This window comes from Cyclopterus lumpus, chromosome 11, assembly GCF_009769545.1.
Source record: "Cyclopterus lumpus isolate fCycLum1 chromosome 11, fCycLum1.pri, whole genome shotgun sequence".
NCBI lineage: Eukaryota > Metazoa > Chordata > Actinopteri > Perciformes > Cyclopteridae > Cyclopterus > Cyclopterus lumpus.
The window spans coordinates 19,496,615-19,509,880 of NC_046976.1; the positions used below are offsets into that span (position 1 = coordinate 19,496,615).

The 13,266-nt window shown below is 43.6% G+C and overlaps 1 protein-coding gene across 1 annotated transcript; it reads right to left on the bottom strand.

Annotated features, from left to right (window-relative positions):
• Positions 1–6,379: 6,379 nt before the first annotated feature.
• On the bottom strand, positions 6,380–12,243 carry LOC117738786 (voltage-dependent calcium channel gamma-6 subunit-like). The gene is made up of 6 exons (XM_034544913.1): positions 12,046–12,243; positions 11,319–11,429; positions 10,846–10,954; positions 7,876–7,950; positions 6,953–7,090; positions 6,380–6,597 (listed from the first exon to the last, which is right to left on the bottom strand). The coding sequence occupies exons 1-6, from the start codon at positions 12,241–12,243 to the stop codon at positions 6,380–6,382; spliced, it is 849 nt and encodes a 282-aa protein (XP_034400804.1).
• Positions 12,244–13,266: the final 1,023 nt, after the last annotated feature.

The window sequence follows — 13,266 nt, forward strand, 5'->3', positions numbered from 1 at the left end:
TTGGACTATAAAAGGCTTCACGCTTGCCTGGGACCATGTCAGTAGCCTAAGTGCTGGGACCCGGGCCGGACTGGGACTCAACCCATTCACCTGGCACCGTGGCCCAGACCGGCCCGCCACAATGGATCAAACACCACCCGCCTGTGAGCTCCCCTACATACCAACCAAACATTAAAACCAAGCAATGAGCGAGAGGGAATTAAAGGAATATTTAGAGAGAGGTGACGTGATGAATACTATGGAGTTATGGTCAAGGACAAATACGGTTCTTGTGCATTTTTTTTGCCCACACAGTCCGTAAAACAGCTGGTATTTATCATATTTTATTCACTTTATTCACACCTGGACACTCAGGTTTATCAAAGACAGTTCATGCATTCGAGTCCATGAACGTCTGTAAATGCGGCGGACTTATTAATGCTTATTGCGCAATCGTCAAGTTGCTGCACCGGGCTAATGAGGACGTCTCCGTGCGATCAATGGTTTTCTTCTCGTGTTCCGTCGTCAATTAATTTGCTGACAATTGGAGAATACGATTTTGGTGAGCCTCAACTTCTTAGCAAGAGTCCACACTCACAGTATAATCTTTAGCGTGAAGGGGGCGGGACTTGTACAAGACGGATTTTAACACTTTCTATGATCGAATCCCCAAAAAATAATTACATTTAAAAAACATGGGTATCAATCTACCCAACAAAAAAAAAAGGTTGTGAGGCCCAAATGTCACGTCGGACCAGCGTCCTGCCACCCCCCAGCTGGGAGAATGAGCTTAAATGTGGTCTGTGTTGGTGTTTTTGGTGATCTTTACATTATAATATAAGTACATCAGCCTCACGCTTCTGAGGAATATTCTTAATTGTTATAAAATCACTAAATGCGTCCTGAACCTATATTTTAACCTTTTGTAAAGTGTTTGTGGGGACACGTTCTCGTTCCTTCGTTCCCCTCCCCCCAAAGAAAACTTTGGCTACTGACAGGAGTCAAACCTGAAACTCTTAAAATAGAAAAGTGGTAAATTTCCACTCAGCAGACCTGAAACATGTAAAGGAAAAGAAGCAATACAATATTCTGATGGAAAAGACAAAAAAAATATAAAAGTACATAAATATATATATATAGATATATCCATTAAAAGTTCTATATGAAAATCGTGTTGTGTCGTGTGAATTATTGAGTACCGTGTCTCCCAAACAAGATGGATTCACACGTGTTTTCTGATCTCTCTCACACAGCGTGGTGGGATTAAGATTTGGCCAACAAAAGCCAATTTAGAGGTTAATTTGTGGTCAAGTTGAATTTTTACTAATGCACATTTGGGGAGATTTGCTTGGGAACGCAGTGCAACAAAAGGTTATGAACTTTAGCCTTCGAGAAAAAGGTGGATTGATGTCTGCGGATAAGAAGATCCTTGTTGTCATTCCTCCAATCTCTCTCTTTTCAACCAAAATTAAAGTTCCCATAACTGCATTTTCAATTAAGTTTCGCACAGAAATTTATTTTTAACACTTGGTTTACACTTTGCGGTTTGCCTCAAACGTGAAACGTGGATTAAAACCCTAACAGCTGTTTCCTGGGTTACGGTCCTGCGTTTGTAAACGACCGGCTTTCGTTGCTCCATTTCTTTTCGTCCACCTGTTAGTGTGAGTGATGCGATGCAACGCGTGTTGCACTCTTTTCAGTCTTCCTAACAACGTTGCATCCCTTCTTTCTCCGATGGACGGATGGATGAATAGATGGAAGAATGACTTTGACTTTAAAAAGAAGAAACAACGGACCGTGACAGGCGGTGATGAAGTGAATCGTGCTGACGTGTCTTCTCTGGAGAAGAACGCTGTCGGCCGGAGGGGAAAAGTGACAGTTTTTAAATCCCTCTGACGAAAGATGGCGCTGGAGACGGAGGTGTGTGAGTTTATTCTCTTCGGTCGAAGCGGCGAGGAATGTGATGTTGGCGTCAACGTTTTAATCGTGCTTTTCTGCTTTTCTTTGTGACCTTGCAAGGACTAATGAACCCTAATATTTATATTATTGGACGCCTGCTTCTTCTATTTCATCACACTGAACCTTTGCGTGTTGAGTCTTTGGGTGAACCTGTTGGGGTGAAACAAAACTCAACGTACGTGTCCGTCTGTGAAGCTGTTATTCTTTGTGTCGTGAATTCAGAAGCCATGAAGTTGTATTAATGAGCCTATTTTTTTATTTGAGATTTTCTACAGAACGAGCAGGAGCAACGAGGGCGAGAAACACTAATGAGACTGGACACGAGGAACCTGGAGGATGAATAATAATAAGGCCTTTGAGGGATTAATATGCACATTCTTAGAGTTCTCTTAATCCACGGCCCGTTGATTGGTGGCTAGGTGGGGGAAAAATAAATCGTAATTGCATTTCCCCAGACAGAAACCCAATATACTGTAACCAACGGTTACCATGATGCACCTGGCTCTCCTGTATACGTTCTCGTGCATACGGTACGATAATAGCTGAGTCAAAAGGAGTCTGCCACCAATTTTAATTTCCTCTCTTCCTTCAGCCCGGTCCACACACATTATATGTATTCCCTCTTTACTTCTCTCTTTGTCTCAGGTTTAAGTTCAAATATTTCATAATTCAAGAGCTGCTATTTCATTCATAGGTTTAAATATTGAATGCAGCAAATGGGAATATTTGCACTGTGCTGAGCAAGACCTTGAATACCATTTTGACCTTTGACCCACGCCAGGACTCTTGAGAGCTGGAGGCAAAGCGTGTTTTTAAGTTCATGGAAAGTGAGTTTTAACGTTATGGAACCCGAAAAAAAGTGTTGTACTCCACCCTCTCTCTGGTTCCAAAAAGCAAGATGGCGACAGACCAAAAGCAAGATGGCGACAGACCAAAAGCAAGATGGCGACAGACCAAAAGCAAGATGGGGACAGACTTAAAAGCAAGATGGCGACAGACAAAAAGCAAGATGGCGACAGACCAAAAGCAAGATGGCGACAGACTTAAAAGCAAGATGGCGACAGACTTAAAAGCAAGATGGCGACAGACTTAAAAGCAAGATGGTGACAGACCAAAAGCAAGATGGGGACAGACTTAAAAGCAAGATGGCGACAGACAAAAAGCAAGATGGCGACAGACAAAAAGCAAGATGGCGACAGACAAAAAGCAAGATGGCGACAGACTTAAAAGCAAGATGGCGACAGACAAAAAGCAAGATGGCGACAGACAAAAAGCAAGATGGCGACAGACCAAAAGCAAGATGGGGACAGACCAAAAGCAAGATGGGGACAGACCAAAAGCAAGATGGGGACAGACCAAACTTAAAAGCAAGATGTTTTCTTTTCTTCGGACAATAATTCGAATAGTGAAACAAAGATCTGTTTGTGTGAATAGACACGTCTCTTCATACATTCACATTGTGGGGACTCCGGGACACATAGGTGCCACCCCCCCCCACCCCCCCCCCCACCCACAGGTTCAACTTCCTTTCTGGGAATTATGCAGAGCACGGAGTTATTAAGGTTCATGCAGCATCAAGACTCATCTTGAACTCACTTAAAACTGCTACTGCTCCTAAACGGAGGGTCTGGTGGTGAAGGTCTTGTTTACCTCCAGAATGCCGCGACCTTTGTCAATACGTTGCCCCGAGAGTCTATTTATTTATAGAGACATTTGATATTCCCGTGAGGAACGACCATCCAACGTATCCCACGCACCTCGGCTGCTCCGGGTTTGAGCCGATGAAGCTGCCGTCATTTGAGGGCCCCATTTGACTCTTCCCATGACTCGTATTTATTGGAGGAGTATATTTTGGGTGGATTGGGTGACGTTGAGATGTTATTATATATATTATAACATAGACACATAAAGAAAAGTTGTGTAGACCTGAGCTCACTTCCCTTCAGGACTCCCCCCCCCCCCCCCCCCCCCCCCGAGGATAATCTGATTCTCTGCGGTGCATTGGAAGGGATTGGATGACGGTGGGAATGTTGTGACGTCAGGGGTCCAGTTCCTCTCGCCGTGAACACACCCGGTGTGTATTGGCCGGTGTGAGCGCTGCACACACAGGAAGCCTACGCTTTGTGGGGGATGGGGGGGGGGGGGGGGGGGGGGGGGGGGGGGGGGGGGGGGGGGGGGGTGGGGGGGGGGGGGGGGGGGGGTGGGGCGTGTCTCCTGGTTCATGTTTCCCCGGGCCACGTCCGTCCCATTGGCCACGGTCTATATTTAGCCGCGGAGGTCGCAGCCAAAATGGCATTGGGAGACGTGGAAGGAGGTCAATGTGGTTAGTAGCGTTAGCAGGAAAGGGGGGAGAGAGAGAGAGAGAGAGAGAGACTATCCAAAGCTCACTGCACGAGGTCACGCTCAGCTACAACCTGCCAAACTGATTCCAAAGTAACGCCGATAGTCGCTATGACATCACCGCATACCTAGTCAGTGCGCTGCCTTCAGGCGCCGTCGGAGGTATCGGAATGCGGCCTGGAGAAGGTAAGGAGGGCTCAGCGTGTGTCGGATAACACGAGACTGCCACGTCCCCAGTTCACATTTAGCCGAGGACCTTTGTTGTGTGTCGTCGGCCTCCTCTTATTTCCTGCTGCTCCTCAAAGTTCAGGTAAGAAGTCTAGGACACCAGATGACGGTTGATAAGCTGAGGGAAGTTGGTTATTATCTATGATCATGAAGCAGCTGAGATGTACAATTAAAATAAGTACTAAATCAATTGTGATTAGTCTCTAGATGATTGAGTACATGTTTACATTGTTTCCGACCTCATCTCAAACGTTACACATCTGTTGGTTTATAATAAGCAGTGTGTGTGTTGCATGTATTTAGATTGTCTGGTAGTAGTGTGCACACCTGGCGGGTTTCCTCGGTTCCTTTACTTCCTGTTTGGAACAAACTCATTGAGAGAAAACGTCCTTTTAAAGAGATTAAAGTCACACACGTTTTGACGGGAAAAAAACATGAAGCTCTCCCATTTTGACATTAAGACGATTTCTTCTTGCGTTACAAGTTGTCTGAAACATTAAAAGAAATGAGCAAAATAGCCCAAACTCTCATAATTAATCATGAGAAAAAGCTGCATAGCCTCCATTATGATACATGTTACATTGGCTAGTATGCTCCCTTCATCACGAGCAAAATGCTTATGCTTTACATTTCAAAACCGATGAAAAGAATCCAGCTCAAAACCCCCAAAATGGAACGCACCAAATATAGAGCTCGTTATTTATTTTTATTTTTTTTTCTCATGAGGCGTAAAAGCGACGCCGGCTATCGAGGAGGCGGAGACTGTGAGCCGAGGAACGAGAACAGGAGAGGAATGGAAGTCGTTAAATATTCATGTCATGTTTAATAATAAAATGAAGTCATTCATACTCAATCGATGCAGATCAAAGAAGAAAGGAAAAAAAAAAGAGCTTATTTAACACTGTGCGCGTATCTGCTTGTCAAACTATTCATAAGGTGTGACACTTCATTTAAAATAAAGCGTGTGCGATGTGTATCTAATTAATACAATGTGAAACTTGATGACAGAAAGACGAGTTGTATTCATGATCATGCTCACGGATAATAAATATAAAGATTGAAATGAATGAATATTGATGAGTAATATAAAAGAAAAGAGAAGAATGTCGTGGGCTACAAAATTGGAGCCTTGTCACGTGACTATGCAGTCAATGTGTTCGTAATGAACGTCTCTTAATGGTAATTGGTGAACAACAAAACATCCAACACACACAGATCGGTCGCTCTGAAGACATCACTGGAAAAAAAGAATAAGTTTCTCAAATGAGATTCTCTGATTGGAGGTCAATAAACCGTTCTGTTCATTCAGTTTTTAATTAAAGTTATTTAATTGATAGTTTTACCGGGAAAAAATCAACACGAAATGAAAGTCACCCGTCGTAATCCGGGGAGATGAATTGAGTAAACATGTTGATATTCATCTTCATGACCGGCTCCATAAACATGTGAGCATTTAGCTTTAGCTTATTAAATCCTTACTTCGGCTTTAAAACAGGCGTTTTCGTGAATTGTTTGAGTTTAGGCAATGAGTTCATGTTAAAGGAGTGAAATAGTTCAATAAAATAGATTAAGTCGCCAAAGATTAACGGCAGTAATTTAATGAACGAACTAACAGTTAATTGCCTCCAAACCTTGTAAGATAGTAAGACAATACAGGGCTGTTTCCCAACCACATCTGAGCATTGAGATCGTACTCGACGACACTAAAAGGGTATTTTGCTGTAACTTTTAGCACGTTTAGCTGCTCAGAGAGATTAGAAAAGATAAAGATATTTGGTACTTAGCAAGATTGCGGTAATGACGAGACAGACACATGAAAATCTCTTTGCTCAGACGTCTTTGGGAAACCCCTCACGCACCCTCCTCCGAGCCACTAGCTGCTGCTGCCCTGAGGGAGGCACCTCCGCCAGGGGCTGTAGGGCAGCGCCAGCAGCAGGAAGAGGACGCCGCCCACGATGAGGACGGCGCCCGCACAGCCGATGCATGACACCGACCAGGACAGCTCGTGGTGGAGGGGAACCGTGTGGTCGCTGGCCAAGAAGGCCAGGACGGACTGGTGGAAAACCATCAGAGTGACGAGCACCAGAGCACCTGTGGGAGAGACACTGGACATCAATGTTTGGGGACACTGTCGCTCTAATCGGGAAATATACACTTTAATTATTTTTTTTATTTAAATAAAACATTTTTTTTTTTAATTACATTTATTTATGTATTTTTATTATTTTATTTATTATTAGTTTTTTTTAATTTTACATTTTCATTTCCTTTATTATTTACATTCTTAAATGTAATATGCCCATGCTTATTTTTATTTTATTGTATATTTGTAAAAAAAATGTTTTGCTGCTGCTTCAAGAAATTTCCCCGTGGGGACGAATAAAGTAAAAATCTAATCTCTAACCTAAGATGCTCTAAAAGCCCAAAAGGTTGTGCCTCGACCGACCTGAGAGGATAAAGCAGACGGACGCCGGCTTGAGGAAGAAGACGATCTCTTTACTGAGAGCCATGGTGATGCAAATGGCCCCCATCACCATCAGGAACAGGCTGAACAGAGCCAGCATGGCCGCCGCCACATTCAGATCTGCACAGAAAAAAAGGATTTGGGTCCATTTTGGCTCCATTTACTGGAACTGGAGCCAAAGGGCTTTTAAGTGATGTATGTTCATGGATAACAGGACAGACTGTCATGTCCTAAGTATTATGAAAAACATATATATATATATATATATGTATATATGTAGTGGCATTTTCAGTCGGAAAGGAGGCTGAAATGCAAGCAGGACGCTTCAAAGATACTCTGTAGACCTACGCAGAGAAAGGCATTGTGGGTAACCATACGCCCGTGGACGCTCATAGAAGAGCTGATGCACAATCATCCCAACTCTAAGCAATCAAAAATCAATATTGGGTGATCCACTTCACGTAAACATTTAAAAGATGCAAGACGATGTACGAGAAGTAAGTCGTGTGCGATGTGCAATCACAGTTCTAGTATTTGTTTCCTACGCTCCTATAATCACGTGCCCGCCAGTAAACAATGACATTTAAATGCACAGTTGGCGCTCCTGTGATCTCGCTGCATTGTGGAGCCGCCGGCGAAATGAGAGGTCGGCGAAACCGCTCCAAAGGCACTTGAGCCGCGGCGTGGGCGGAATATATTTCAAGCACTCGGCGAGCAGACGACGGCCGACCTGAAAGAGTGCAGCGAGGAAGAGGAGAGAGGAAAGGACTCAGAAAAGAGAAGCGGCAGAGGGGATTAAGAAAGAGCATCGGTAGGTGGAGGAGGAGAAGGTATATAAAGAAAGGAGGGAGTGGGCGGGGAGAGGAAAAGGCCACGAGGGCCCAGAGAGGTGGCGCGTGACTCACTCTTTCTCGTTGTCTTCTGGAACATCACCTTGTTTTCCCCCGTGGTGAAGAACTTGAAGTAGGTGCAGTTTGATTCTGCAGGAGGAAGGTTGAAGAAGAAGATGGAGGAACGTTGGTTAAAATGAGAGAAACGTAAACACCGTCTCGTTGGCGTCCAAAGAAGCTTCCCCTCCACCGCGCAATCAGCATGCAGCCGCCCCGCCGTGTGTCTACGGTAATTGGGGGAGTTTGGCCATCGAATGGAATTTGACGCCTCCGATCTGTTCCCTCGCACACAGACACATCACTCTTAATTAGATCAAAGCTGCATCCTTGGAGGGTTGTCCCATTGACAACACGTCTCATCCCATCAACAGATAAAGGGGCTTCGGCAACAGGGCCGTCTGACGGTAATTGGGCTTTCCTCTTTGTCACTCGTTACCCATTAAGGAAGACATTGTTTCATGTTGTTCCATCACGGGCGTCTGGGGGGGTAAAAATATATTTCTACACACAATTTTTTTTTTTGAAGTCCTGTAATTCGTAGATATCAAGAAAGTTGAACATGTAAACTTAATAGTTTTAGCGATATGTCACTTAATAGGAACATTTTCAATGTCCAATGACAACAAAAATGATGCTAATCCCAGCGTGAATTAGTTTTATCTCATATGTCCCCACATTGGCATTTTAAACTGTAAACTTTGGCCAATTTCTGTTGAATACTCATGTGCTTGAAAAATAAACGTAATGTGGGCTAATATTGAATCCTTTTTGTTGGAATTTGAGGTGGAATCTGACCATGGGTTTAGTCTGAATTTACCAATATATATATTTATATATATATATTCTGTGATGGCTCCAGTAACTCTTTGAGTATAGTTTTCATAGTTTCAATTTCTTAAGACAGTTTGATTCATCAAGCTTAAATTTTCTTAAGCTCAAGTTTCAGTGCGTTCTGATATTATTGGCCAACGGGAGGCGTGTCCTCCGCCAACCATGCAAACGAGGTAGCCTGGTCATGTGACTAGGCAGTGACAGGGAACCAAGAACCGGCGACTATCTTCACATGTTTAGAAAGTCCCAAGGAACCGCTGAGTCAGTAACTCTGTGAGTCTGTAACTCTGTGAGTCAATAACTGTGAGTCAGTAACTGTGAGTCAGTAACTCTGTGAGTCAGTAACTTTGAGTCAGTAACTATGTGAGTCAGTAACTCTGAGTCAGTAACTTTGAGTCAGTAACTCTGAGTCAGTAACTTTGAGTCAGTAACTCTGTGAGTCAGTAACTCTGTGAGTCAGTAACTTTGAGTCAGTAACTCTGTGAGTCAGTACTCTGTGAGTCAGTAACTGTGAGTCAGTAACTCTGTGAGTCAGTAACTTTGAGTCAGTAACTATGTGAGTCAGTAACTCTGAGTCAGTAACTTTGAGTCAGTAACTCTGCGAGTCAGTAACTTTGAGTCAGTAACTCTGTGAGTCAGTAACTTTGAGTCAGTAACTCTGTGAGTCAGTAACTGTGAGTCAGTAACTCTGAGTCAGTAACTTTGAGTCAGTAACTATGTGAGTCAGTAACTCTGAGTCAGTAACTTTGAGTCAGTAAACTATGTGAGTCAGTAACTCTGAGTCAGTAACTTTGAGTCAGTAACTCTGTGAGTCAGTAACTTTGAGTCAGTAACTCTGTGAGTCAGTAACTCTGTGAGTCAGTAACTTTGAGTCAGTAACTCTGTGAGTCAGTAACTCTGTGAGTCAGTAACTGTGAGTCAGTAACTCTGTGAGTCAGTAACTTTGAGTCAGTAACTATGTGAGTCAGTAACTCTGAGTCAGTAACTTTGAGTCAGTAACTCTGCGAGTCAGTAACTTTGAGTCAGTAACTCTGTGAGTCAGTAACTCTGTGAGTCAGTAACTTTGAGTCAGTAACTCTGTGAGTCAGTAACTGTGAGTCAGTAACTCTGAGTCAGTAACTTTGAGTCAGTAACTATGTGAGTCAGTAACTCTGAGTCAGTAACTTTGAGTCAGTAACTATGTGAGTCAGTAACTCTGAGTCAGTAACTTTGAGTCAGTAACTCTGTGAGTCAGTAACTTTGAGTCAGTAACTCTGTGAGTCAGTAACTCTGTGAGTCAGTAACTGTGAGTCAGTAACTGTGAGTCAGTCGCAGAGGTTTTTGATGAAAATCAAACTGAAAGCCGGTGACAAACGCACAAAGAGCTTCTGGTGGACTTTTTTCCGTCTGTTTTGCTTTTCATGTGAGTCACTGTTCAAAAATAGGGGGGGGAGGTCACACAGGTGAGTCGTGGTAAAGTGGAGGGATACGGCAAATAGCTGTAACGATCTCTTCAACGCTAAAAGTTAGACATCCGAATGGCACTTTCCACCCACGGTCCTTCATTATTTCCATTAGCTTTAACCTGCAATGACAACCTGGTTACCGGTGACCACATTCTCATGTGTTTCTATGCCGCCTGGTCTCGGGCCGTCGGCGTCTTGATACCGGTGCGCAGATAACCTTTTCCGTCTGCATGAGATGCAATATGGTACATCATTGTTAGTGTGATGGTGTAGACGAACGGGCAAAGGAAATGATGGACTTATAACCAGTACGCCAGTGTTGGTGTCCAAAATTATACCATTTTATTTAGTTTATACGGCTATTTAATGTTTTTCCTCAACCTGAGCAAGTATTTTTTATTTTTTTTTCATGGCCAGGTGTGATCTTGGCCTCGATGGCACTTTTCAAAACATGTAAAAAGAAAACAGAGACTCAAATCAGAAATAACGAGCGTTGTCGCCCATGAGCCGAGGACTTCCAAAATCCAAATGACGTAACCTTTCACCCAAAAGCCACTCGACCGGCGATGTAACAATGACTCCGGCGGTTAGTCGGCCAGCGTTCATCCAGACGGCCGTCGCCCAGCGCATCATTTGTCGGGACATCGTCTCAAAACTCCTACACACACACAGACCGGTCAGCTTTCATAAAGGTCATTCTGTGCGTCACCTCCAGGTAGTTCGGCAGGTCCACAGCTCTCTCTCTCCGGGTCGATGTCAGACACCCACAAGGTCTTTGTGCAGCCCTTCCACAGGCCGTAGTGAGCTGTCAGACATGTCTGCAGAAAGAAAAATGAAAAGAAATAAAGAACAGAGATTTTTTTCAAGCACAATCCAATCAAAATGTATTTATAAAGCACATTAAAAAAACAGTACAATGAACAGTTTAAATGACAATAATATAGAATGGCAACTCTCATAGTGAGTTGAAAGCTTGAGATTTTGGTTTTTTTTAAACGTGCAATGTATGTGATAGTAATATAATTGCCATCCATCACAGTGTTTAGTTGTGGTTTTTTGTCCCCCTGTTTTTTTTAGGACTTTAGGAAAACATCCCCGCATAGATTAATATGCATATCCACCATTTTTTATGAAGTCATTTGTAGAAAAGCTCCCCGTTTAGCGCCCATTCCAATATTGCACCTGGTTGTTGTAGAAATGCTTCGGGGGAGACAGCTCCACCCAGAACTCTGTGCCCATCCCAAGGACTGTCAGGACTACGCCCACGATGGCCACGAAGAACGCCAACTTGATCTGGTGTCAGAGCACAATACCAAACAGTGAGGTAGCGTTAAAATCATGGAAATTACTCAATTTAATATCACAAGGAAATTGAAAGAGCATTTTTCTCTGTCCAAGTTGACTTGATATCACGAAAAGCACGTTTATTTCCTGCGCACTCACAACCATCTTGGCGTCGTGTTGTATCTGTGGGAGTTCAGCACATAAGGGCCGAACATGGGAACTGGACCCCAATGTGCTGCAAATCCACACAAAGAGAACCACGGAGGTAGTTAATCTATCAGCGGGTGTCCTTCAGTGATGTACGATACCAAAGGGAAAGAACAATCTCTGGAAGATGTTTTTTAATGTCCTCAACAAATGAAAGATGGTTGTCTGGTATGCATTAGGTTTAGAGTATCAGGGTTTGGGAATTCAGCTCCTAAACAATTTGAGTATGTGTGGGTAGTTATTTCCCACCTGCAGATGGCTCTCATGGTTCTTGTGGTTACGTAACATTTTATTTTGCATTTGGTCTTGTGCGAATACTTATTTGCTAACTTTAGAGCTGCTCTTGTGGCGTGTTCCCTGTGGTCAATCTCCGTGACTGATTGGTTCCATTAGCCTAACACAATATGAAGCAAGTCACCTTCCCTTCCTGGGCCTCGCTCATGCCGCGTCCCGTCGACGTCGTCCTGCGTCGCTTGTTCCCCCCGCCGCGTCCCGTCATCAGGCTGGAGAGGCCCGCTGCGCCCTGGGGTGCTCCTCCCGGTGCAGCCACCCCTCCCGGCCCCGCCGGACCGATAGTACGGCCCTCCTCGTCGGTCACAAAAAAAGTAGACCACATGTTGTGACGAAATAATTTTTAAAAAAGAACTAAGACAGCCGAGTGTGAATCAGTTCGGTGAGCGTTGCCCTCGACGCGGACGATTGAACTTTTACCCAAAGGCAAGAAGAGTGGTCTCAGTTTGTGCCCATAAAGAGAACAGGAAAGAAACACCTGAGGCGGTATTAAAGTAAGATAACAGGTGTCTCACAGGAAGGAGGTAGAGAGATGAACCAAGAAAAAAAACGACGACTATGAGATAAGAACTAACAGCGGGAAAAAGTGTTGTACAAAAAGCAGAAGAAAACTTCAGTCAAATGCCGGAATCAGCTTTCTCTTGAAAAAAGAGCCTCGGAGAAAAACGGTTGCTTTGACGACGGGTCTAAAACTGATGAATTAATCATGGTGAAATAAGAACATGTAAAATGTGTGTAGCAAAGTGTGGCCCCTGAGAGTCTTTAGAGGTAGAAGTCAGGAGTGGATGAAGTGATGCTTCCTGGAGATGGAAAAGGAAGAACAAAAGAAAAGAGGAGTAACTATTTATGGCATTTATGTACATAATCACCTGAAAAAAAAGGTTCTGGTCTTTTTGCACACACTTTTAAAAGTTTATAAAGGACAGAAATGTATTGTCAGAAGAACAATGTAGGTACCGTTCATCATCTTTATTGATTTCATCCAGTGAGTTGGCCAAACCACGTTAGTATAGTAACTTTGATATGGGATCTGGGCTATTTGTTTATAAGTACAGTTTGCCCACATCGTGATGGAAAGAGTTACCCAACAAGGGGAAAGGTCACTTGACTCTCTCTCTTATCTCAAGTTACAGCACCATTGCTTTGACATTGGAGCAAAATTACACCATCCCACTATAGAGAAAGAGGTGTTTAAATAAACCGGGTCCTGCTGCTTGTCCCCATATTGGAGAACCTTTTTGCGTCCCGGGAGAACTTTTTTTGAAAAGTTCCTCTTCATAAAGGTTCTACCTGGAACCTTTTTACAGGATTCATACCTAGAGCCCACTGTGAATGGCTCCACACAGAA